At 50.8% G+C, this 25,435-nt stretch overlaps 2 protein-coding genes across 2 annotated transcripts in view; one reads left to right on the top strand and one right to left on the bottom strand.

The window, feature by feature from the left end:
* LOC132016487 (deleted in malignant brain tumors 1 protein-like) overlaps positions 1-25,435 on the bottom strand; it is a 218,964-nt gene that overhangs the window by 137,803 nt on the left and 55,726 nt on the right. The window lies entirely within an intron of this gene.
* On the top strand, positions 3,806-5,518 carry C4H10orf120 (chromosome 4 C10orf120 homolog). Its single transcript, XM_059395968.1, has 3 exons — positions 3,806-3,990; positions 4,197-4,272; positions 4,796-5,518. The coding sequence occupies exons 1-3, from the start codon at positions 3,806-3,808 to the stop codon at positions 5,516-5,518; spliced, it is 984 nt and encodes a 327-aa protein (XP_059251951.1).

Here is a 25,435-nt window from a genome sequence, read left to right as displayed (position 1 = left end):
AAAAAAAAAAAAAAGAATACATAAGGACCGGGTGCCTGGGTGGTGCAGTCCATTGGGCATCTGCCTTTGGCTCAGGTCACGATCCTGGGGTCCCTGGATTGAGCCCCTGCACTGGGCTCCCTGCTCAGCGGGGAGTCTGCTTCTCCCTCTACCCCTCATCCCACTCTATTCTCTCTCTCTCTCTCTCTCTCTGTCTCTCCCTCAAATAAATAACTAAAATCTTTAAATCAACAAGAAAACAAAAGCTTACTAGAAAAAATGCACAAAAGACTAGAACAGACCTTTCACAAAGGGTCATCTCAATGGCCAACAAAAAAAGCATTTGGTCTCATGTTACCCAGAAAAATGCAAATTAAAGCAAGTGTGAGTTACCACAACATACCCACCAGTGTTGACAAGGGGGAATTACTGGTGGGATTGTGAACTGGTAGAAACCTTGGACTAGAGCTGAGAATTTTGTAGGAAATCGAAGATACACATACCCTAGAGCCCAGGGCCTCCACTCCTAGACCTGCACCCACGGAAAAGCACACACATAACTCAAGGAGAGATGTACAAGAATGTTCCCAACTCGGAAGCAGCAGAAGATGGATTAAGCAACCATAACATAATCATAATCATAATCATAACATAAACAGTGAAAATGAGCCAAAGTCAAGCATATCAGTAAGTCTGAAAAACATAATGTTCAGGGAGAAAAGCAGACCCAGGAAACACATGCTATATGAATCCATTACTATAAAGTTCCAAAGTGGGATAACAACAAAAAAACAAAAATCAAAAAACAAAACAAAAAAACCCCCAAAACCCCTGCTGTTAAAAGACTACAAAACAAAACAAAACAAAACAAAAAAAAAAAAAACCCACAACATTTAAACTAATCTTTAAAAACCTAGTAAATATAAATAGGTTTGATGGTTAATTTTATGGGTCAGCTTGACTGGGCCATGGTCTGATGAATGACTCTGGATGGTTCTGTGAAGATGTTTTTGGATAAGATTAACATTTAAATCAGTGGACTTTGGATAAAGCAAACTGCCCTTCATACCATGGGTGGGCCTCACCCAATCAGCTGAAGCCCTGAACAAAAGAAAGACTGATGTACCCCAAACTAGAAGAAATCCTGGCAGCAGGCCTGACTTGCAACAGGGCTCTTCCCTGGGTCTCCAGCCTGCCGGTCTTCTAGTCTCACGATCATGTGAGCCACTTCCTTAAAATCTCTTCTCTGTCTCTCTGAACAACCCTGACCGCTACAGTAGGTAAAAACAGATGAAATGCATACAAAAGGTAAAGGCTACAAGGCAGAGACATAACACGAACATGAAAGGAAAACCCCCAGAATTGCAGGTAAATGTAAACATGAAGGTGAAACCCAGATGACAGGCAGTTGAAAAGGAAGCGTGGAAAACGAGCCAGCTCATGAGGTAGATGACTGTGAATGAAGATGAGCCCCAAACCAAGTAACAATCAGGAATAAAATTTGATGTAAAAATGATCCCAGAGAAATACCTAAAAACAAAACAAAACAAAAAAAGCTTGGGGATGCAAATGAGAGAGAGAGAGAGAGAGAGATGGATGTGAGCTCCAAGCAGGTTAGTGGCTCAGTGCAGGAAGCATCGGTTTCCCCAGGGGGTGAAGACCTGTTGCCACGGTGAAAGCCTCCCAGGCAGCGCAGCAGGGTGTCCCCTTTCTCACCCTCTTTCCCTGATGTCTGGAGAAGCTGGGTCCTGACCACGGCACCCTTTCCTGTCCGTACATTTTGGGATGGGACCTTAGATCTTTCCCCTAAGCATCTGGAGGTGACCAGGCTGCTGGCACACGGCTGGACCAGGAGGATTCCCAATCAGCCTCCCAGAGTAACAGGGGCCAATGTTTCCATGTATTTCCTGCTTGTCTGTTTCCTTCTAACATATTTGTGTATCGACAGCATCCGGATCATCCTCTGTATAAATAGTTGTGTATCCTGCTGCTGTTAAAGATCACATGACATCACACATACATTATTAGAAATTTGTCAAAGACTTGCTTTGCATTGGTATAGAATATTGCGACATAGATCGTGCACCGGCTGTTTCACACACGTCTGAGCGCATGTAACGTGTCCGCCGTTGTGCAGCTCCTGCGAGGCCACTCTCCGTTAGCAGCTAGTGTGGAGCCGACAGCTTTGTCACTGAACACAGAGCAGGAGGATTTTCTTCACCGCTAAGAGGTGCTGTTGGCAGATTCCTGGGTTTGGAGCTGTTCAGGTGACTGAACTTGCCCATGTGCGTGGGAGGAGCCCTGTTGTGTTTTCGATGGCTCACACGGATATGAGCACTGGACCACTTCCTAAACATCCCCACTCTGAATTTCCTAGTGGGGTCAAAGGCAAATTTTAGGGTCCACACTTGTCAGAACATGGAAGTCTTCTTCTGTGAGCTGCTGTCTCCTTTTCAATTATTTCAGTGGGTGAGACACTCAACATAGTTCTAATTTCAAGTCAGAATAATGTGTACAACAAAAGGCTCATTCCCACCACTTCCTTATCTGCGAGGTACCCACCTCCGGTAACCATTTTTATTTTATTTTATTTTTTGGTGTGCATTATTCTAGATTTTCTTTATGCAAATACAAATATATATACTTATTTGTTCCTTTCCCACTCTAAAAGTTAGTCTACAACTTATATTCTTTTGCACCTTCCTTTGCACATTTAGTCAGGAACCATATTTAACCATATTTCTGTACAAATAAAGACCTTCCTTCCTTGACCTTGATTACTGGGGCATAGCCGTATGGTTGGCCGTAACTCTCTAACCAACTCTGTTCATGGACCTTTGGGTTTGTCATTAGGTTTGTCATCCCAAACAGGCTGTGTTGACTGACCTTGTGCATATTTTACTTTATACACAGAATTACTGGGTTAAGGATAAATGCATTTGGGGGCGTGTATTTATTTATTTATTTATTTTTCTTTTCTTTTCTTTTTTTATTTTTCAGTGTAAATGCATTTGCAATGTTCGGTATCTGTTGTCACATTACTTTTTGTAAGGGTTGTGCCAACGTCCATTTGCACCAGGGACACTCTTGGTCCCCACCTTTGGCCGGAGGCCCAGGATGATTGCTTATTGAGTCAGCAGGCCGAAAATCGGCTCTATGAGAAGCCCGGTGCTAGACCACAGCCATCCAAGAATAAGAGGCTGCTGGTACTTCCCTTTGAGCAGAGGAGAGACGGACCTATTAGATAGCAAAGTCAGTTTGTGACAGAGGACGTGATGATACCAGGACTAACACAGACAAAGGGCTAATTTATTCTGCAAAGAAATCTTCAGGGGAGGCACAGGTGAGCTGGGCCCTGAGCAACAAGCAAGTTGTCAAAAGGAGGAGAGGTACCTGACACCTGGGGGCAGCATGAACATCAGCCGAGAGTCATGGATATCCAAGAGCCGTGGATAGCTGACTTGGATGGAGCATGAGGAATTAAGATCGGAGAGGCAAGCGAAGCCCAGAGAGACTGAGCCTTCATCCTGAAGGGACTGAGCGTCTCTGGGGCTTGTTCGTGGCAGTCACATGGTCAGATCGTCCCCTCAGCCACGTGCTCTGCCCACTCTGTTCCCCTGGACTCGGGCACTGCAGGAACGTGGTAAGGCTTGTCGGTTTCACCCCGGGGCATCATGTGATGCCTAAACTCAGACCTCACAATAGCCCCCAAGGAGGTCAGTTATGATGCAAGAGAAGTTTGTGACTGTCCCTTGGGCTCCCATTACGCTGTCCTAGAAGGCAACTGCAGGCTCTGACACCTCCCATCCTAGCCTAGCGCGACAGTATGATCAGGGAATGGGAGAGCGGCTGTCAGAAGGCGGGAAAGCAGAGGACCCGAGAAAGGAAGGCTGCTGAGGGCACGTGGAGTAAGAACGGAACGCCGGTCAGAATATGCACCATGAACGACTCCTTTCGGGATAAAGACTCCCTGTGCTGCCAACCGGGTCTCTGCTCTGCTTCGCCATTGGAGTGAGTGTAGCCTGTGCTTCTGGTCCTTTCTTTCCTCCCCCCACGTCCCCACTGCCCACCCCCAAACGAGCCAAAGGAAGGAGCCCACCCCAGCACAGTGGTCCTAGCCTGACGCATGCAGAGTCGCCCTGAGGTTTTCCACCCCAAAACTAAAGGCAGGACGCCCCTTCCTGGAGTCCTACTTTACCTGCCTCTCTGCCTTTCAGGATATGGACCAAATTCTACAAATCAGATCCACGCATTGCCCTTGGGAAATACTCCCCCTTGGAGAAAGAGATCCTAGTAAGTGTCCTAGGGGTTATTCACAGAGAGGCCCTCCCTGAAGCTGGACAGTAGATGGGGGGTGGAGGGGTGGGGGCGGGGATGGAGTCGGAGGTTCAAACCCTACCAGACATGGAGACACAAGTCTCCCAGTGGCCTTGAGTTGGCTGCGTCCGCTCAAGGCTCCCATGCTTGCAGAGCCAATCCTCCCCTGATTCAAAGTCCTGATCAGGAATATAACTGAGTGCTGACCAGGGACAGGGGCTGCCATCTCTGCGGCCCTTCCCTTGCAGGAGCCGCTTTCATATGTAAGGCCTCGCCATTGCCCTAAGTGGGCACCATTCTTTCCAACTCACTGCAGAGGAGGAGACACAGGATCGGAACCCGGCCTATCTGACCCTACAGCTCCTCCCAGTTTCCCAGCGCACAGGGGCTCAGACACTCAGCCACGGGAGGTGGGGTAGGTGCCTCGAGGCAATTCCTCCTGTGGGTGCCCCCTGCTCCTGTCCCGTTGAGACTTTAACCGTCCCCTTCACATCGTCAGCGTCTGGGTGGTGTTCACACCATCGCGGCCAAGAGACTGCTGACTCACAAGCAAGAGGAAGAATGGAAAATGCTCAAGGAGCTCCAGTCACTGTCTTCGGACTATAAGCGGGCGATGGAGTATAGAACCCAGTACACACCTCCTTGTGCCACCTGTAGGCGCCTAGAAAAAATATGGACGGCAAAGGTGATCGTGCCCCCAGAGGAGTTAGGAATGCCGCAGCGCGAGAAACTCACCATCATCAAACACGTAGAACGGATGCAGCTTGCTCGAGCCCTCAGAAACCGTCAGCTCTTGCCCTACATCGAGAGGTTTCGGGGCTCTGGCTTTCTGTCTGGAGGGGGCATGACCCCAAAGGCCAAGGACAAGATGAGGGATGACGAGGACGAGGACGCTGATTTCTGCTGCAGCGCCAAGCAAGAGGAGAGAGGCGACGCAGAGAACACAGCCACCAAAAGACAAGAAATAAACATGAGCGTTATTTTCAAGTCAGAAGAGCCAAAAAAGGGTTTCTCACACCACCCAAGCGACCGGAAACCATTCTTCCCCACCAGGAAAGCGGAGCGGTCCATCACTGGCTTAACCAACCGGAATCTTCTCCACGTAGCAGACTTCCCTGGTGATCTCATGCTGATGAATCAGGATTTCATTTCACGGGGAGCCCTCCACACTGAGGCCACCAAGACCAGCTTCCTGGGGGGAGAGAGCATCTGGAAGGAGTAAAAGCACAAATCCTCTATCAGTATTAAAGTCCTCCTTATGCCCAAGGTGGCCGAGTGTCCTGGTCCTTATGACTCCCATGGCTCTGCCCCAGACCCTGGCTCCCCGGGGCCCCTCCAGGGGAGACCTACAGGCAGAGGCTTCCTGGTGTCAGGCATCCCTTGGTTCTTGGCTCTCGGCTGCCACCCTCATCCAGAGCCCGGGACTTTCCAGGATGCAGACCCCTCCTTTGCACCCAGCACCACGGGACTTGTGTCTCTTCCCCCTGCCGGTGAGACACATCACCCTTCTAGGTCTCGGCTTAAAACAACACTCGTTAATTCAACTTGTAATTCCGGGGCTCAGCAATTTTGGTGGGGTTCAGTCTGTTCCCTGCAGGTCAGTTAGGTGACTCTCCCGGGTGTGGACAAGCATCAGCGGGGTCCATGGGAGGGACCGGCTGCAGGGTTCCTTGGTGCAGCAAGCTGGCCGAGGCTTGCTCACAGCCCCCATGGGACCTGGGGGGGGGGGTAAGTGGCTGTGTGCATGGCCCTTGGAGGCAAGACTCAGAACTGGCACCATCAGCCAATGCAGGACACGCGGCTGGTCCAGAGGCAAGGGTGGCCCCATGGACTTCATCTCTGGATGGGAAGAGTTGCAAAACCACACTACAAAGGGATGAACGCAGGGCAGCCGGTATGGTGGGGACCCTGACTGGAATCCATCTCCCACAGAGTCCCGGGAGCTGATACCAGCCCTTAGCCCAGATGGGGGAGAGAGCGCTCCTCAAGAAGGCTGCCCAGACCCAAAGTCTGGAGGTCAGTTCCCTGCTTTAAAAATCGAATCTGAGGTTCCTCATGAGACATTCCAGCAAAGCAGATTAAGAAATGGTCACTATATGGTCACTATTTTTCTTGCTGCACTTATGTAAATAATCAGGCCACGTTTAATGAGACTAGACTTATTTTGCAAACCACATTTTGATGATCTCTGAGAGAAAGTGGGGTAACTATAGAGGGAAATATTATATTTTAATGGAAAACTCCAGCACAACTCAATGGGTGGGAGATTCTAGTCTTGTTCATTTGATACCAGGTTTTGTTAGCTCCCTGTACACGGTTCCCAATTATTCCCTTATCCTTCTGACTTGGAATCATTCAGAACTAAAACTGCTCTTTTCCTGAAGACGTGAAAACTTCAGCTTGACGACTTGATATAAACCTCAGAGAAATGCCAGCAAGGCTCATGTTTAGACAAATTTTACATGTGTTGCTGTGTGGAGCAAATAAGCACATACACCTCTGAGAAGCCTCTGAGAAGCTGAGGGGATGACTGGGGAAGCTGGCTTTGTAAAAACTTGCCCAGGCTGCCTGGGTCTCCAAAAGTGAGGAGCTGGGGCAGGTCTGGTCAGCTTGGAGGCTCGAACAGAAAACAGCCTGGTCTTTTGGCGAGACTCTCTGAAGGATGAGAGCTTGGCATTCTGGCTCCGGGGACCTGCAGGGCTGTGGGTGTTTTCAGCGGCATGTGACACACACGCCAGCTCTAACAGCCTTGCACAACAAGGACCGGTGTTGACACCTTTAGCTGGAAGAAAGTGTGAACGCCTTGGGGCTGAGGTCATGGAGATGGTGATGGAGGCATGGCGCTGCTAAATGGTCTGGTTTGTCCATAAAACTCAGCCCAGTGTGGGGCAGCCTGAGGGGAGAAGCTTGTAGAAGGAAGGAACCCTCAGATCATGGAGAATTTTGTAAACTATGCTAAGGTGGGATCACTTTATCCAGATGTCAGGGAGCCACTGAAGGGTTTTCAGCAGGGAGTGAGAATGGAGTGTTTGTGTTTCGATGTCCCTGCTGGATGGCAGGAGAGAATTGGAAGAGGCCCAGATGGGCTCCTTTCCAGAATCTACAACAAAATCAGCACAGAAAACCCATGTCTCAAGCACCCATTGAAGGAAGGCCATCCCAGTGTGTTTCCCAGTTGGCTGTCTCAGGATGGTCCAGATGTAGGAGTTGTTCCCCAGGATCAGATGGCCCTGATGGAAGGGTCCCCAGGCTCTCCAAACAAGAGAAGAATGCTGCATGCTTCAGGGAAGCTGCAGTCCCATGGGAGCGAGGACATTCCTGGGGACCACATCCTTGGTGATCCTCCCAATGTGCTGCTCGTCATATAAAATGCAACATCAATAACCCAAGTCTGATGATCCCACAGGCAACGTGGACTTTTTGTTCACCTCTTTTCAGTGCTTTTGGTAGAGACCCATACCCTTCTGCAGGGTATTTTTTTGTTGGCTTGTGGCAAACAGAAGAATTTCAACACACCCTCACCAAAATACTCTTTATTATCAACCACTTTGCCAGAGAGTTCAGCAGAAGTCCTGGACAATACTTGTGTGTGATGGGCCTGTAGGTCTTCTCCTGGTGCATGAGAGACACAGCAAGTAGGCAGCTCTCCTGCCCAAGACAGGCCTCAGACAAATGGAATTCCATCTTGTTTTAAAGACCTTTCAGAAAAGGTCTCCATCACTCTCAGTGATGCCTGATTCATCACTGCCTAATGAGAATTTTCAAATAAAAAAACAAATCTAGTCTTCAGCAAAGAGAGATTTTAACCAAAACAATTACAGCACCCAGGAGAATGTTGTGAGCACAAGATCTGCAAGTACCTCGAAGGTCAGGAGAAAGGAATTTTCCTTGACAGGGAGGAGGACAAAGGCTAGAAGAATCAGAGGTGGGGGAGGGGGTGAGCAGGCATGCTGCGGCCGGTGAGCAGCATGTGTCTCCTTGGGTTAGCTGATTCCAGAAGGCGCTTCAAGGAAGGTTGCTCTCCTTTCCCAAGATTCCTAAGCCTGGAGGTCTTGGGCACAAGGGACCTGAGGAGAGGAGAGTAGTTTACCTCGATTAAGTAAAGTCAATTTCCAGGCGTTTCCTTCTGATTCGTGTGGGGGGAAACAGTTCGGGTAACCGTTGATTAGAAGAAACTGAGAATCTGGAGGGCAAGTGTCTGATTTGTTTTAGGCTATATGGGTTCTATTGTATGCACACAGTTGTATAAGGGGAATATAATATAATATATAGCTTGTAGAGTATACAGTATGCTCACTACAGATTTCAAATAAATACACTAGAAAATACAAAGAAGACCAGTAAGAAGGAAAATCATGTTCTGACAGATATCTGCTGTCATCAAGATGATAGGTACATTTTGCGAGATCCCTGATAGTGTCTTCCCAAGACCCAGGCATGCAGACATGCTGGGATAGAATCCGTGCATGTTCTTGGCTCCCATTGCTTCCTTCTCAGCCAGTGATGATCCAGTAGCCTTGGGCTCACCCTTGTTTCAACAGTCCACAGCATCCTCATGCCCACCGTGACACATAGCCAAGCCTGGTTTGGGGAAGAAACATCAGCGCATTCCTTATCCACGTCTACTTACCATTTGGGTCACCTTCATAATATATATCAAAGGGAGAACCCCCAAAGAGAGTTTCTTTAACATATATTATCATTATAATGTTGGCTAAAGATCAAAAATGGAAATTTAAAGCTTCACACATGGCCTCATAATTTAAATTTCCTGGAATTTCATCAGTTACGGACAAAGACTCCAAATAACCGGTGGGGCTGTTGGATGGAAGGAAAGGCACACATCAGCTCTTGGGGTCGCTGGCCCTCCCGCAAGCAGACTCAGCAGGGATGAGACCCCAACATGAGCTTTGCTCACCAGAGGTGCCATTCCTGATGGGGACGAGGGAAGGGATGTCATTCATTCTTCTGAACTGAGGACAGACCCCCATGACCCTCCCAGTTCTACAAAAGAATTTCTCTGCCACCTGAGCGGCCGGTGACTTCCAAATCACTTAGCAGACCTACTTGTGATCAGGATGCCAACATAGAAATTTGGGAAGCACTAGTCCTTGGGGCCCCAGAAGCGTCAAAATACAGCCAACATTGTGGTGTGTTTCCCTCACTGATGCCCACTGTATCAGGCCAAGGGCCCCAGACATGAGTTTGGAGACTCATGGAAACCAGGAAAAGATCCTAATTTCTAGCTTTGACTCTTTGGCAGGGAGACCTAAGCGCCACAAGCTGACCTCCATGAGAAGCAGAGGTGAAGGGCATCCACCTCTGTCTCCCATGAGGCAACTCAGACTCCTGCTTTTACTCCTGCTCAGTTCTCCCACCTCCATCTTCTTCTCTTCAGGATCTGATTTCCCACCCACAATCCTCACGAGACCACCAGCCTACCTCATGCAGGAGAAAGGCCAGAGTGTCTCTTGTTTATAATAAGACAAGAAGGCATACTCGACCTCTTAGCTAGTTTATCTTGGTCCGCCTGCATCCTTCCTTGGAGGCAGGAAAGTCAGATCCAAAAATCAATATTTAAAAGGATGAAAGGACAGGGCACCTGGGTGGCTCAGTCAGTTAAGCATCTCCCTTCAGCTCAGACCATGAACCCGGGCCCTGGGACTGAGCCCCGAGTCAGGCTTCCTGCGCAGTACGGAGTCTGCTTGTTCCTCTCCATCTGCCCCCTCCACCCACTTCTGCTTTCTCACTCTTCTCTCAATTAAATAAAAAATTCTTTATAAATAAATTAAATTAAATAATATAAAATAAAAATACGAAAGAACAATAAGGGGGAAATTTTAAAATAACGTATCCCTCTGCCCCTTAGAGAAACGCCTTCCTCCTTCACCCCTGGGACGTGGTTCAGGCAGGTGGGCGAAATCCCAATTTTGAGGCAGCCATTTGCTAAGTTACACTTCATCCCACAGGACACATGTATAACCTAGTGGGAGTCCCAACCTCACGGCAGGTCACGAAGGGCGGGGCCCTTAGTAACACAGATTGCAGCATCTGTCTCAACCACCAAGCAGCAGCATCATACGAGGTGAGGACCCCATGCAGCGGGCACAAGAGTCTGGAAGGACTGGAAGGTGCATCCAGGCAGAGGGGGTTGTGTGAGCAAAGGCATGGTCTGTCGTGCCCAAACTCAGTGTGTGTGTCTCCAACCAAATAGGGGGCCGAGGGCAGCAGTGGGTAGAAGGGAAGAGGGACAGCAGCACAGTGATCGGGGGACAGGTGAAAATCATGCCAGGACAGCAAACTTCACCTGAAGGCAGAGGCCATAGGAGGGTCTTCAGCCGGGATCGAGAATGCAGCCAGAACACGCGTCAGATGTGTGGCCCACGGTGCAGGGCGAACTGGAAGAACACAAGACAGATGACTCCCCGTGAAACTGCATCAGCATCAGCATCAGCAAAGGAATCTCACAGCCTGGACAGGAATTTCCAGAGAAACTCTAACCCATTGGCAATTCAATGAACCACAAACGGGAAGTGTCCCGCCAGAAAAGGTTGGAGATCTTGCCGGAGATGTTTGTGAAGGTGTCAAGACATTCAACTTAATCTACAGCAGAGAAGAAGAACCTGGGTCCCCAGAGGCAGCATCAGGCCCATGAGGGACTAGACCCAGCCATGCTGTTGACCTCAAGGATCAGCCCAACCACAGCCCAACAGGCTTGACCCAAGTGGATGACCCCCAAACAAGGTGGCTTTTTGTTACTCTTTCAGAACTTGTCAAGAACCAGGGTCCATGACTAAGATTTGTTTTGGATTCCTGTAAAGATAACATTATACATGTCTTCATCAAAGCTGTCTTCACCATCAACAGCACGGCCAGACTGGAGAGCAGACAGGCTGCCCAAACACAGCATTCATGCCCCCCGGAACCCCTCTTCCTGGTGTAGACCTGGGATGGCACTCACTGGGAGCTATCCTTCCCCACAGAGAGACAGCCCACCTCTCAGGTACATGGGAACTTGCTCATTGTGAAGCCCTGCAGACAGGGGTTACAGGGCCTTGCCCGGGTGCCTCGGTCTCCAAATCTGTGAGTGAAAAGAAAAATGACACCTTCCCCTGGGGTGTTAGGATCAAAGCTGTTCATGTTGGTAATCTGCTCTGCGAGTACCAGGACCTGGAAATCACTAGAAAATGAGTCCTTCAACAAGTAGCCTTCATCAGTAGGAAATGCTTCTTCCCTCTGGGCCACACCCCGCCTGCTCCAGTCCTTCCCTGCCAACCACGTCTTCATTTCTGACATGGAAGGTGCGGGAGCCCTCCAGACTCCAGGCCTCTGGAAGAGGTTCCACTCTCCTCTGACAGGTGCTCAGAGGACAGGCCGCCCCGTCAGGAGCCTGGTGAGTCTGTGCAGAGGGACGGCCCAGCAGGCTCCCTGCACTGGGAGGCACATGCAGTGTCTGGGGACAGGGACCATGGAAGGAGCCTGACAGGGCAGGGGAGGGGGAAGTGAGGGATGGAGAAGATTGAAGCCGACTAGCAAGTTCAGCCATGCCAGGGCTTCTGGACAAGAAAGTGTTCCTGACACCAGGAGTCCAGCAGTGTCATTAGGACTCCACACCAGTCCATGTCTGTGTGAGGAGAGAAAGGGGAAAAACACGCCATCTGCACTTACCTTCTGGCCTGGCAGCTGAACGCAGTGTGGCTGAAAGACACCAAAACAGAGAAACAGATGGAAACTGAAGGTACTGAGAGTCAAGGGTCAAGAATGGGAAATGTGGCCCTTGGAAAGAGGAGCCAGGGGCCAAGGGATGGCGCTGAGCCCAGAGAGGGGAGACTGTCACCTCCTCATCCCTGGGGCAAGCCTGGTCCCACCCAGGCAAGGGCAGAAAGAAGGGCAGGCATTAGCAGTCAACCAGGAGCCCATTCTAAAGATTTCTGCCTGACTGGCAATTCCACTCCACTCCAGTGAGTGTTCCCACTGTGGCCACAGCAGAGAAGTGGGTTCTGAGGAGGGCGACCACCTCTGCTGGTCAATCCATGAAAGTCTGGGGCTCCTGAGTAGCTCAGTAAGTTAAGCATCAGTCTTCGGCTCAGGACATGATCTCGGGGTCCTGGGACCCAGTTCTGCGACAGGCTCCCTGCTCACAGGGAAATCTAAATTCTCCTTCTCCTTCTCCCCCTCCCCCCACTCTTGTTCTCTCTCTCTCTCTCTCTCTCTCTCTCTCTCCAGCTCTGTCCCTCTCTGTCTTGTTCTGTTTTAAATAGAAAAAAAATCTGAAGAAGAAAAAAAAATCCACGAGATTCTGGCTTCCGGCTGAAAGCCCCTTCTCCCAGGAGCCCCTCAGTCCTGGACAAAGAACAACAGTTGGCCATCCTAGTGTGACCTGACTATTTCCTGTAAATCCTTTAATGAAACCAATGATCACTTTGATGTTGGAGTAAACCAAATGAATAATATTTTTTACTTGGCAGAACTGAACCATTTGATTGATGGAAGGTGCCCTGTATCAGGAGACTGGGTTAAGTGCTTGGATCCAGGAGACGATTATCACAATCACTTGGCCTCCTATGGATGGCCTGCTCTGAGGCTTGTCATCACGATGTGACATGGGGGGCCCAGCACAGCCTGGGTGATAGTCCTGTGGGAATAAGACTTGATGGCGTTGGGCAACATGCTTACTCTCCATCAGCCTCAGTCCACTCATCTTTAAAAAAATGGGGATGTCAACAAGAACTGCCTAAAAGGGTCTGGAGGACAGTCCATGCATGACACGGCTCAGGGCCCAGCATAGCCAAGCACTCCACAAAGGTACCTGTCTCTGTCGGCCTTGTATGACATTCACCACACTTCCTAAACTCCATTTTAGTGCTGTCCTTGCTACACTGGTTATCACCACAATGCTCTAGAGTCTCTCACACATGGGACACTGTGAGTCCATCTCCAGCTGTCCCTCCTGGGTTCTAGTGCTGCATGGTCAGTGGGGGCCCTGTTTCAGGAGGTACACATGACCTCTGGGGTGTCCACTCACTCAACCTGGGAAAGATCTAAGTCATGGTTTTCCAGAAAGCAAGCCTCAAGTTCAGAACCCCAAAACCTCCCTGTCATTTTGAGTGACATCTCTGGACTGGACCACATCTTCCATGAGCTTCTCTGCTCTAGATTTGTAGGTCTTGGCCTTGCAACATGGTCCCCCTTGCTGCAATTCAGGACACGCCAACCTAACATTGCCACTTTGGCCTATTGACAGATCTGAGCTGAAGGTGCACGAGAAACAGCCGAGGCAGGAAGGGCTCTGATCCACACTCTTCTACTTAAAGAGCATCCATGGACTTTTTCAGGAGGATGGTGGCCTCCCTGTCCCAGGGCCAGAGGCACCTGCTCCTCACCACTTGTGGTGGCCAAAGATTCAGGTCTGTGTACACCTGACTGAACTCAGCTCTTACACTGTTCCCTAGACAACATGGACCCAGGACCACTAATCTCCAGCCCCTACCCACATCTTTATCTGGTCCTTGCTTGACGCAGGTGACTTTTTAGGTCCAAAGTGCATGAACATGCTGCTCTGGCCACTGCCTAGGGTCTTCATCTGTGTGGGAAGGCCCTCATGGACAGGCTCAAAGATTTAAGAAAAATGTCTATGCTTCTCTCCCACTAAAGCCTCAGGTCGGGTGGAATCTTGGGCCAAGCCAGAGAACCTAAGAGGGTAGAGAAAATAAGTTTCTCCCCTACTCCTCAAACATACTTAATCCATTAACACCTCTGGCTCTAAGATGACTCATCATCAGAGTAGCTCCGTGTTTCCAGGAGGAGCTGCCTTCTACTGATAGAAGCTTTACTCAGAAAAGCCCTGCATGGCTCCGTCTCTTTTCAGGACAGCCCTGCTGAGTGTGACTCCCCTACAGCTGAGGATCAGACGGGTTGGGCCACTCAGGCAAGGTCTCACAGCAGCACTGTGGAGTTCCTACCTTCAAGCCTGGACACCTGCCTCTTTTCCTGGGAGCTGCCTTTTTGTGTGCGGCTAACCCCAGGGAGACAAAAAGGCCACGTGTATCAGATTAGCCCCTCCAGCCAGATTCTTTGGTTTCTCATGATCTGCACTTGAAGGCCCTGTGCTGAAGGGCAGGAACCTTACTAGTTATCTCTGTGAGGATGGAGACAGGCCTATGGACCAATAACCTTTAGGCAGAAGAGGGCAGGCAGAGGTGCAGACTGATATCTGCAGAAATCTTGGCAGGAGAGCAGAAAAGAGAGCTTCATGGCAGGGGCAGCCCTTTGGGTGATATGGACTAGGAGCAAGGGAGCAGAGGGAGACCTAGCCCAGGCTGGGAGGGGCTGGGCGAGGGCAAGAGAGAGCAGAAGGGGCAGGCAGAGTATGGAAGGAGGAGCTGCAGAGAAAGGGGACAGGCAGGGGAGAGACAGGGAGACAGAGAGAACCAGGGAGATACAGTGGTTTCCTGTGAAATGGATGCCCCTCTTCTCCTCCTGGCACCCAGGATCAGGGCAAGTCTCTCTGGGCATTGAGTGCAGCCCCACAGCCAGGCCTTTGTAGGGTTGGTGACTCTGCCTCCTCGGGGCTTTGGGCCCTGGCTGGCACCTGCTGTTTTCTGCTTTTGATTCGTGAAGGAGCTGTTGCTGCCATGCCCACCTGTTCGGGGCAGATGCAGACACACCCACAGACTTGGGCCTCTCCAGGGGCCCCTGATTCCCTGACGGATGCCCACCCTGACTCAGGTCAAGCCAGGATCCCTCCCTCCAGCACCCGCCCGCTATCACATGTCCGAGAATACCATCAGCCCAAGCCAGGTCTGATTCACTGCTGCCAAGTCCGGGGTGAGCCCCCAAAAGACCCCATGGCCAGTTTGCTTCAGATAGGAAGTGACAAGGGGCCCGCACACACGCGTCAAAAGAGGGACAGAAGAGCCCAGAATTGTGCAAAAAGCAGGATGGCATCAAGCCGGGGTCACGGTCATTTCTGCTACTCTCCTCCTCCTCTAGCCGAGGCCGAGGGCTGGCGTTTTGTTGGAGGAGAGTGTCTGGCAGACTGTCACCCACGGGGTTTCTACGGTGGCAGGAAGCAGAGGGCCCAAAGGCTGTCAGCTGAGCAGGAGAGCGGAGAGAGCCCCAGGAGAAAGGGGCTGCTGGGCCTGGTTACCTGCACTGAGCAGCAAGACCCAAGGTGGGGGCGGGGTATGAAAAGCCTCATCTCAGCAGGCCTGGCAGCAGCCTGGGGTGGGGGTGGCTCCGAAGGCCTGCGGTTATATAGACGGGGCTCCTGAAATCTGATCCCCTGCCCTCCCTCTGCTGCGAGGCCAGTAGCACCCCAGGAGCACTTCTTTTATTTCTTTTATAAACATTTAGTTATTTATTTCTTCTAACATCTGGAATCTGTGGATTATCTTTTATTTTTATATTTTATTTATTTATTTATTTTTATTAATTTCTTTTCAGCAAAACAGAATTCCTTGTTTATGCACCACACCCAGTGCTCCATGCCCTACGTGCCCTCCATGATACCCACCACCTGGCTCCCCCAACCCCCCACCCCCCACCCCTTCAAAACCCTAAAGGTTCTAGGGGTAAGTGTGGGCACCTGTCTACCACCCCGAGTCTTCCTCAGCCAGGTGCACTGTCTTTCTCACCTAGACTGAGACGTGATGGGCAGAGTCGCCTCCCTCTGTGGTCCTGGATGAGACAGCCAGGCTGGCCACAGGCCAACGCCGCCTCCTGTTTGGAAAGCCGTCTCCTGCCTGGGGTTAACTCGGAGCTCCCCCCACTCTGTTCACTCGCATGAGCCTCAGTTCCCTGCCAGGGAGGCAGGCCAGCTGGCCTGGACAGGTGAGGACCAGAGGCCATGAGATACCAGGAGACTTGCCCAAGGTCAGAGGCTGACAGTGGCAGAACCAGAAGAGGATGGACCTCCTCACTATCCATTGTCACCGAGAGCCCTCTGTGGGTCACTTGGAGCAGAGGCACCCGAATAGCCCTGTGGCAGCTCCGGGTGTGAGTCCACACTGGTGGAGTCGGTGTGGGGCAGACCAGCCTCTGGGGGAGTGTGACCTCACGAATGACAGGTGTGCACAGGTCAGTATTTAGTAGATCTTCCCAGTACAGAGACACCCATGGTTAGTCTGGGGCAGTGTCGCCGCTGCAGACACGCAGCACCGCCCCTATGGCAGAAAGTCTGGCAGCTTCTCAGGAGGTCACACAAGAGGGACCACGTGGCCCAACACCGCCACGAAGTGTACATTCCAGGAAACAAAAACACGCATCCCCACCGGAAGTGGCTGGTGAATGTTCATGGCAGCAGTACTGTGAGCCAAAAGTAGCAACAACCCCATACCCATGCCCCCAAGGATGGAGAAGAACACCAGGGTCTATAACACCAGGGTCTATAACACCAGGGTCTATAACACCAGGGTGTATCCACACAATGGCCGTCATTTGTCCCGAAGAGGCCATGGTGGCCGAACTGTCCAACAAGGAGCATTAGTGATTTACACACCAACCCAGACAACATGAGTGTCCCTTTTCCAGAAACAGGAACAAGTCCAGATTTCCCCCAATCTCTCAACAAGTCTTGCTGGTGACATATGGGAGAACTAAGAGCCAATTTTTAAACGTGTGCATTTCTCCAGTGTCCAGTGGGATCGGCATCTCCCTGGGTGTCCAGGCCACCTGCAGCTCTGGTGGGAAATCCGTCCCTATTTTCGGGCCATTTTTCTATTGCTGTTACGACTGCATCCCTTTTCTTCCGGAAAGCAGAAGCTCCCTGTCCTTCCAGCCCGGATCTGCTTTTCAGAGAGCCCTCGTGGCTTCACAGTGGGAAGAGCATCGTACCTCCCACGGAACAGCTGGAAACCGCTGCGATCCAGCGGGGCTCAAGCGCTCCCAGCAGAGGAAAGATGGAGGAAGCCAAGTTGGAAAAGACACGGGGCCAGTTCTCCTTCGGAGGGTCGGGCCCGGGCTCTGGCCGGTGTGAAATGCCGTAGCTCCCTGAGGTTCTCCTCCGCACCGGACTCTCCTGTCTTACTCCTTCCCAAATACCCCTCACGAGTACCCCGCGCTCACACGCTCCCTGTGCCCGGTCTGTGGGGTGCACCATGCAGCTCCCGCGTCGGGTAAATGCCCAGAGGGAGCAAACAGGACGACACCGGCGAGAGGCTCGCCCTTCATCTTCCAGCCCAGCCCAGGGTCCCTGGGTCAGGCCTGCTGTCCTCCCCCCGCAGCAGCCGAGCTTGGTTTGCCGGCCTGGGAGCAAAAAAGAAGGCCCAGTTCCTTTTCCAGGGTGCACTTGGGAATCCAAGTCTAAGGGACCTTCAGTCACACTGTCCTCTGTCGGAGATATTTAAGTTACTTAAAAACATTTCAGCTACATGTCTCTGGAGCTTTGTCTCCAAATGTTACGCCTAGTTCCCCAGTGGCCCCAACAAACCAGTTTTCTCCCCTTCCCTGCTCTTCCTGGGGCGCTGCCCCTCCCCCAAAGATCTTTCCCTCCTTCTGCACGACACTGTAGGATTTCTCCACCTTGTGCACAAACCCCTGGCCTCAGTGCCTTCCACCAGCCAGAGCTTCCAACTACTGCCTGCGATAATGTCCCACAGTCAGGTCATCCCCTTCCCGAAGTCCTGGCTTTTATTGAGCGGCAGGGTCTGGTGGGTCCTCTGGAAGTCCGGCCCCTGCAGAGACTCCGTGTTTGTCAACAGGGTGCCACAGTTTTATCCAGATTCCAATCCCTGCCCTATGTGTCCCATGGGCCCGGAGAGAAGCTGAGCATAGCCCCAGCTCTGAATTCTGGCCTCAGTGGTAGGGAAGGTGGTTGTCACCAGGAGATGGCCTGGCTCCTGAGTGACCAGCGTAGGGATGAGCCTGGGACCCCCAATGGGATAGTGAGGTGAAGGGAAAGTGTGACCACAGAAGGAGGGAGCCGGCTGCTGTCCCCGCGGGGCCATGCCGAGAGGGAGGCCAACCCACCAGCAGGCAGAGCAGAGCAGGGCAGGGCAGGGATGCCAGCCCTGAGCCCCTGGGGGAACCTCAGCCCTGAGACCTCCCTGCTCACTTCCAGTTAAAGGTGTCAACACCAGTCCTTGTTGTGCAAGGCAGTTGCAGCTGGCATGTGTGTCACATGCATCTGAAAACATCACCATCCCTGTAGGTCCCTGGAGCTGGAAAGCCAAGCTCTCATCCTTCAGGGGGTCTTGCAAAGAGAAGACCAGGCTGTTTTCTGTTCGAGACCCCACGCTGAGCCAACCGGGCCCAGCTCCTCATGTGTGGAGACCCAGGCAACTTGGGCAAGTTTTTACAAAGCCAGCTTCCCTGGCCATCCCCTCAGCTCCTCGGAGGCCCTAAGGTGTGTACGCAGGCGTCCCAACAATCTGGGGCTTCACCAAAATCTCCAAAACCCAGGCAAAGCTGTGTGAAACTCCAGCCCACTGACTATCAAGAATAATCTGGGATGTAGGTCAAAATGTAACGGCTGGGAAACACCCATCTGGAAAGTTTACATAAAATCGCCCTTAACGGCTTAAATACTATCCAGCTCTACTGACTGGACTTTCAAGAACATTGTGCCTCGGATCAAATCCATGACTGCCTACGGCTGTCTGCGGCTCGAATTCCATTGTTCTATTGCCACAGAGGACCACAATACCATCGGAGTACTAGTACGGATGCATCCATGCACACTGAGGAACACTCCGTCACTGCTTTGAAAGTTTAGGTCATGGTTTTACCCTAAAAATGTTTCTGTTCTCAATATTACATACTTTTTGATAATTACCCAGGTTGATAGAAAAAGCTCTCGGTCCTTCATTTGAACGCTGTAAAATATTTCATTACACAAACCATCTAAAATTCACTTATCCACAATCTTGTTAACGAACAGTTATATTGTCACCGATTATTTGTGGACGGCAGAAGGGAAGATACTGATTTCATCAGCTCTACGTGGACTTCCAGTTGTCCTTCTGCTACCGGTCTAGCTGCCTCTCCTTGTGCAATAGCTTGGTAGGCTAAGGACCATGCTGTAGAGCTCTCCTTATGAGCAGCAGGGCCATTTTCCTCTTCTGTTGTGTGATTTCTGTTCCTTCTCAAAATTGTCTTGGCTGTTCTTGACCCTTTGTCCTTCTATATGAGCTTTGCATTATCTTGTCAAACACTAGGAAATTTGATTTTGTTTGGAAGGTATTAAGTCAGCAGATTTCTTGGAAAGATGTGGGCATGTTTTTAGGATCAAAGCTGTTGAGGCATTAACATTTATGTCTCCCATTTCATCACATTTTCTTTTACATCTTTCAACTCTTCATTCCATAGAAGTCTGATATGCTAATTTATTATTATACCGGAAGCAGTATTTCTTTTCACATGTGGACCCCCCCCAACCTTAATCTAAATATTCCTATGATTTTTTAACATTATGACACAACAGTTCTATACATGTCTCAACACTTGTCATGTTCAGTATACTCTGAATCCCCGGTATCTATGTCCCCCACCCGCTCTGGGAACCACCGCTTTTTCTCTCCAGTTAAGAGTCTGGCTCTTTCTGTTTATCTCCTTTTCTGTTTGTCTCTAGTTTGATGTAGATGATCTTAGATTTTCCATGTTTACCATATTGGCTGAAAATAAGAACAGTTTCCATTCTTCTTTGTCAATTTTTCAAACCCCTTTGTCTTTTTCTTGTGGAGGAAGAAAGCCTCGGTGACGACAGCCTCCAATATAAGATTGGGTCAAGGTCATGCCGGACATTCCAACCACTCTTGATTGTAATGGAATTGCGTCCAAAGTTTCACCGCTAATTCGACATTTGAAGGAGGTTTTTTGTAGTTGCACTTTCTGTCATTCAGATTGTTCCTTTCAATGACTAATTTGTAACAGGATTTTTTCTTTGTCATCATTCCAAGCTATTGAGCATTGTTGACTTTTCTTCCTAACCCATTCAAGTGTCAATATGAATTTTAGTTCTTTTTTAAAAAAAGATTTTATTCATTTATTTATTTATTTGACGGAGAGAGATCACAAGTTGGCAGAGAAGCAGGCAGAGAGAGAGGGAGGAGGAAGCAGGCTCCCTGCTGAGCAGAGAGCCCCATGCGGGACTCGATCCCAGGACCCTGAGACCATGATCAAAGCCGAAGGCAGATGCTTAACTGACTGAGCCAGCCAGGCACCCCTGAATTTTAGTTCTTAATCCTGTTAATGTGAGAAATGACATCAGTAGATGTTCTGATTCGAAATATCTTTGCATCCTTAGGATAAATCCTTAGTTTTTAAGAAGGTTTTGTACACTACTGAATTCAATTTCTGGAAATTCTCTATTTGATTTTATTTTATCCTCTGTTCCCATCTATAGTCATAAACTAGATTGCCTTAAGTTTCCTCCCCTGTACTGTTCTTGTCCTTTAGTCACATGAGATTAGAATTATATCAGATTGTTCTATATTTGTAAAATCATTTAGATAGCCTTTTCGTTTCCTTTAAGATGTTTCCAGTACAATAAAGATGATGGAACACTGTGATATTTCCTTGTAAAACTATCTGGAACTTTTGGAGCAGAAAACTTTTGCTAACTAATTCCATTTTGTTAAGGTGCTCAAGAAATATTTATTGAATCAAAAGAATTGATGCATGGATGAAAAAGGTATTTTTAAGGAAATCTTTGGCATTACTTGTGTTTTCTTAAGCGTATTTTCTTAATGTAGTTTTAGGCTTACCCCCTGCTGCATGAGCAACAGTTTACCCCTGGGATCACCATGACTCATCAGAAAGGTCCATGTGTCCTAAATGTTGAATCTACCCTGAAACACATAATCAGCTGGAGTCCATGGTTTACATTAGCCTTCATTCTGGGTGGCGTACATTCTATGGGTTTGGACAAAAGTATGATGACATATATCCATCATTAGAATGTCATACAGAGTATTTTCCTTGCCCTAAATATCATCTGTGCTCTGTCCATTCATCCCTCCTCCCCAGCCCCTAGCAACCACTGATCTTTACGGTCTCCATCATTTTACCCTTACTGGAAAATCCCATAGTTGGGATCATGTAATCTGTAACCTTTTCCAATTGGCCTCTTTTACTTAGCAATGTGCACTGAGGTTTCCTCCACATTTCTTGTCATGGCTCGATAGCTCATTCCTTTGAGCGTTGAATAATATCCCATTGTCTTGACGGAGCACGGTCTGTTTATCCATTCACCTGCCCAGGACATCTTGGTTCCTTCTGAGTTTTGGCCATCATGAATATAGCTACTATACCATCTATGTGCAGGTTTTGGTGTCAACAGAAGGTTTCAGCTCCTTTGGGTGAGTGTTGGTTATATGATCATGGCTTTCACTGAAACATCATAATTCAGAAATCATGTCCACACAGCACTCCTTCATTCACTCTTGGAGCTTCCACTTCTGGAACATTCCGTGGTACAAATATTTGTCTGTGAATTGGCAAGCATGTTGGTCCTCATTTCAGAGCATGGAAGGTACAGTTTCCTGGCTACACTCAAAGGTAGGGTCCCAGAGAAATGGAAATGTCACTGCAAGTAACCTTAGGCCAGAGCTGGGGCTGGGAGGCTTCCAATTTTCCCCTTGACAAAGAGGGACGGGAGAGGGCCTGGGGAGCTAGGCTCAGGCATGGCGACATTTTCTGTGTGCCTCTCTGTCTGCTGTGCCACAAACCCCAGCTCCTGCCTCACTGTCCCTGACCTGTCCCAATCAGCACTTGGGCCCCTTCCCCATCTCAGGTGCCCACCTGGCCTCACTTGGGCTTCACGTGGGCCCTGCTTTCATCAGAGCCCCTGCAAGCTCTGAGGGCGCTCCTCACCCAGTAGCTTCAGATGCCAAACTTTCGGAAGTGCAGGTGCTTCTCCCAAGATGTCATGCTGTTGGAGGAATCTTAGCACAGAGGAGACTGCTAGAGGGGTTTCCAAGCTCCCGGAGTCCCTTTCCTGGTGAATGTGCGCATGATGGGTTGGGAAATATTTACTATCCGGCAATGAGCATAGTCGTGAAACATAGCCTGACACCCGTGATGTCAGACCTCCCACTCTGGCCAGTCTCCCGGATCAGCTCAGCATCACTGAACACAGGGCCGGGAAGGGACTTGTCGCCTCTCCCCGGACATACAGTTTCCACCAGATACAATCCTAGAAAGCCCCTCAGGGAAAGATAACAGCAGAATGGAGTTGAATAATTTTAAAAGGATGAATTTGAGTGTAAGTACCTTTGTTTTGGATGCAATTTATTTAATTACTAAGTACTAACGTATTAAGTTCCTACCATTTAATCTTTCCTAATGGCTCTGATTAATTGCAGGTTTGCAAGATTTCTGAGAATGCATCACCCCACCGCAGCCAGCTGCCCCGGGCGGACTTCCTCTCTCCGCCTGGCGGGCAGCAAGGCAGCGGTCGTGTGCACACACACGGGTACCATATGTCCCAGCCAAACGCAGTAATCAAGAGGAAACTCGGGTCCAACCCATGGTCCCCTGGAGCAACTATGAGCTGAGGCTGTCCCTGGGTGGCACCCACTGGAAGCTGCCCTGATCAAACCTGTCCGGAAAGGAGCCTCTGTTTGGGGCAGAACCCTGTGCTGGTCATTCTGAGGGCCCTTAAGCCAGGGGCAGGACTGGGGTGCAGAATCTGGGGGTTGCTGGTTAGCCTCCTTAGGCTACCATGGGAATCAGGGCAAAATAGAACATACCCACCCCTCTGTTGTTCGAGATCCAGACAGGATTCTGTTTTCTTACAGGTAGGGAGAGGAGGCAGAGGCAGCCCTTTTCTGGGGTTCTTTATTAGAGCAAAAAATACGAAGCGATTCCTGTAGTGGTCCAGCACTGGCTTCTGAAGAGAACAAAGTAACAAGGTCCCTAGAAGCAAAAGGCCTTAAGGCACAGCTGTGTCACCCTCTGGCTTTCACAGGTGGAATGGCAGGAGTGTGAGCCCCGAGAGGCTGCGCCCGTGGGAGGGGCTGGAGGGCAGGCTCTGTCCCCGAGGAAGGGGAAGGAGACAACTCAGACAACTCGGGACAGGTGACATTGTCTTGCTGTTCTCCTGGCTCCTGGGGCAGAGGGCTGGGGTGTCCGCATTCTGCCGAGGAGGAGCTGAGGGTTAGTGAGTGGGCTCTGAGCAGGTCTGAGGCGCGGTCACCCCGGCACAGGGAGAGGTCACTGTGGATGGGTGTGGACCTCACGAGCATCAGAGAGGCTCTCATTTGCTACCAATTTCCTTAAGGATCCTGGGTCCCACACCCCACCCAGCTGCAGACAGCCTTGTCAGGTGCAGCCGGAAGGACAAACTCTCTGTGAGTCCCGTGTCCCTGGGCTACTGGGACTCTGGGGACACAGGAGGGAGGGAAACCCGGCACTTGGAGTCTGGGGCTGGCCTCCGCAGCCCCCCTGGCCTGCCCCCACCCCGTCTTGGACTCTGAGCTCTCTTACCTGTCCGAGCCTCGGTGCCCATCCCTGCCAGGCGACAGTGATAGCGCCTGACCAGCGCAGCTGTCGGGGGATTGCATTTCACTCTGTGTTTGAAGACCTCCCTGGGCAAGAGAGGCTGAAGTAGCGTCTCTCCACGCCATGCTTTCTCTGAGAGGATAGGCTGCGGCTATGGCGCTGGTCAAACGAGGTCCCTGTGGGAAGTGCCGCTTTAAGATGGTCTCTGTAGAATGACACTGAGTAGGTTTCCAGAGGGAAAGTGCCTGGGCACTCAGGGAGGGCAAGCCTGCCTCCAGAGTCCTCCCTCGGGGACAGCAGCGACCTTGGCCTTCCTCCGCACCCTCTCAGGAGCAGGGCCCCAGCTGGCCTCTTCAGAGGGACCAAAGGACGCCTCCACCAGTGGTTCTCAATGTTGGCTGCCTGGGAACTCCCTGGAGATTTTAAATCACCACAGTCAGGCCCACCTGCAGGGATCCCGATCTAACTGGTCTGGGTTCAAGTAGGCAGTTGAAGCTTGAAGGCCCTGGACTCATCCTCATGTATGGCCGGGACTGAGCAACCCGGCCCGAAACCAGTCTCAGTGGCTGGAAATCACAGCATCCCGGGCCCTTTCCACCTGGCCCTGCTGTGGCGCAGACAGTGGGCTCCTACTGCCATGGGATTCTGTCTGGCTCTGCCCTGTCCTACTATCTCTGTCCGGACCCCTGGGCCTGGCCCCATGTCCCACTCACCCACAGCCACACCTTCTGCCTCTATCTCTATCCGTCTCCTGCTCCTCCCACACTCGCCTCTGCATATTTGTCATTCACTGTCTGACATCTATAAGCTGTCCCCTCCACCCATCTGCACAGCTGCCAGAAAATCTGGCTCGGCCCACCTGTTGGATGCTCCTCCCTGGAGATGCAGGGTCCCCCCCCCACACACACTTGCCTGATTTGTTTTCCCCAGCATCGAGCCTGTGTTTCCAGGAAAACCAGCCTCTGTCTGGGCCACAGCTCACCGGACATCTGTGACAAGGTAAACAGAGTTAGGGCCCTGCGGGGTACCAAGCCCTGGGCTCTACTGTCTTCTTTTCTCACATGGGTTCCAGAGAAGGTGGAGTCAGTGTTTGAGCCCGTGCGCGCTGTCCCAGCTTCACATCTGAGGATTCAGAGGCCCGCCACTAGCCATGAGGGCGCTCATCCTCAAGGTGAGGGTCATCACGTCCATGAAGGGCCCAGCAGAGACGGCAGGGCTGTGGCAGCTCCCCTAAGGGCTGGCTTCCTTTCCCACATCAGTCGGTGGCAGGTCTGGGAAGGAGAGGAGGGGGGGGATCAGAGTGAGCCCCGTGGAGAGGGGGGAGTGACAAGTGAGGACGGTGGTCTGGGTGATGATAATCAGAATCATTTGTGTGACAGGAGAGGAAAAAGGAAGGGACAGAGAGGTGCCAGATAGGAAACTGAGGCCAAAGCCCAAAGGTGGCCAGAAGGATCTCCGTGTCTGGTCAGCCAGTGTCAGCCAGGAAAGGTTTCGGACGGGAAGTCAGAGCTAGGCTTTGGGAGCTCAAACGTGGCCAGAGGTTCCAGAAGGATGGAAAGGGAGACTTGGGACATTTAGATCGCTGGGAAATGGGCCCAAGCACCCCCGGCCAGAGGTCCTCAGGCCCTGAGCCACTGCAGTGCCCATGGGAAGGGGAGGAGGAGAGGGAAGTAGGCAGCATCCCTGTCAGCCCCCTCAC

The sequence above is a fragment of the Mustela nigripes genome, chromosome 4, assembly GCF_022355385.1.
Source record: "Mustela nigripes isolate SB6536 chromosome 4, MUSNIG.SB6536, whole genome shotgun sequence".
In the NCBI taxonomy this organism is placed as follows: domain Eukaryota; kingdom Metazoa; phylum Chordata; class Mammalia; order Carnivora; family Mustelidae; genus Mustela; species Mustela nigripes.
The sequence above is the reverse complement of the archived record's forward strand: the minus strand, read 5'-3'. Positions and strand labels throughout refer to the sequence as shown.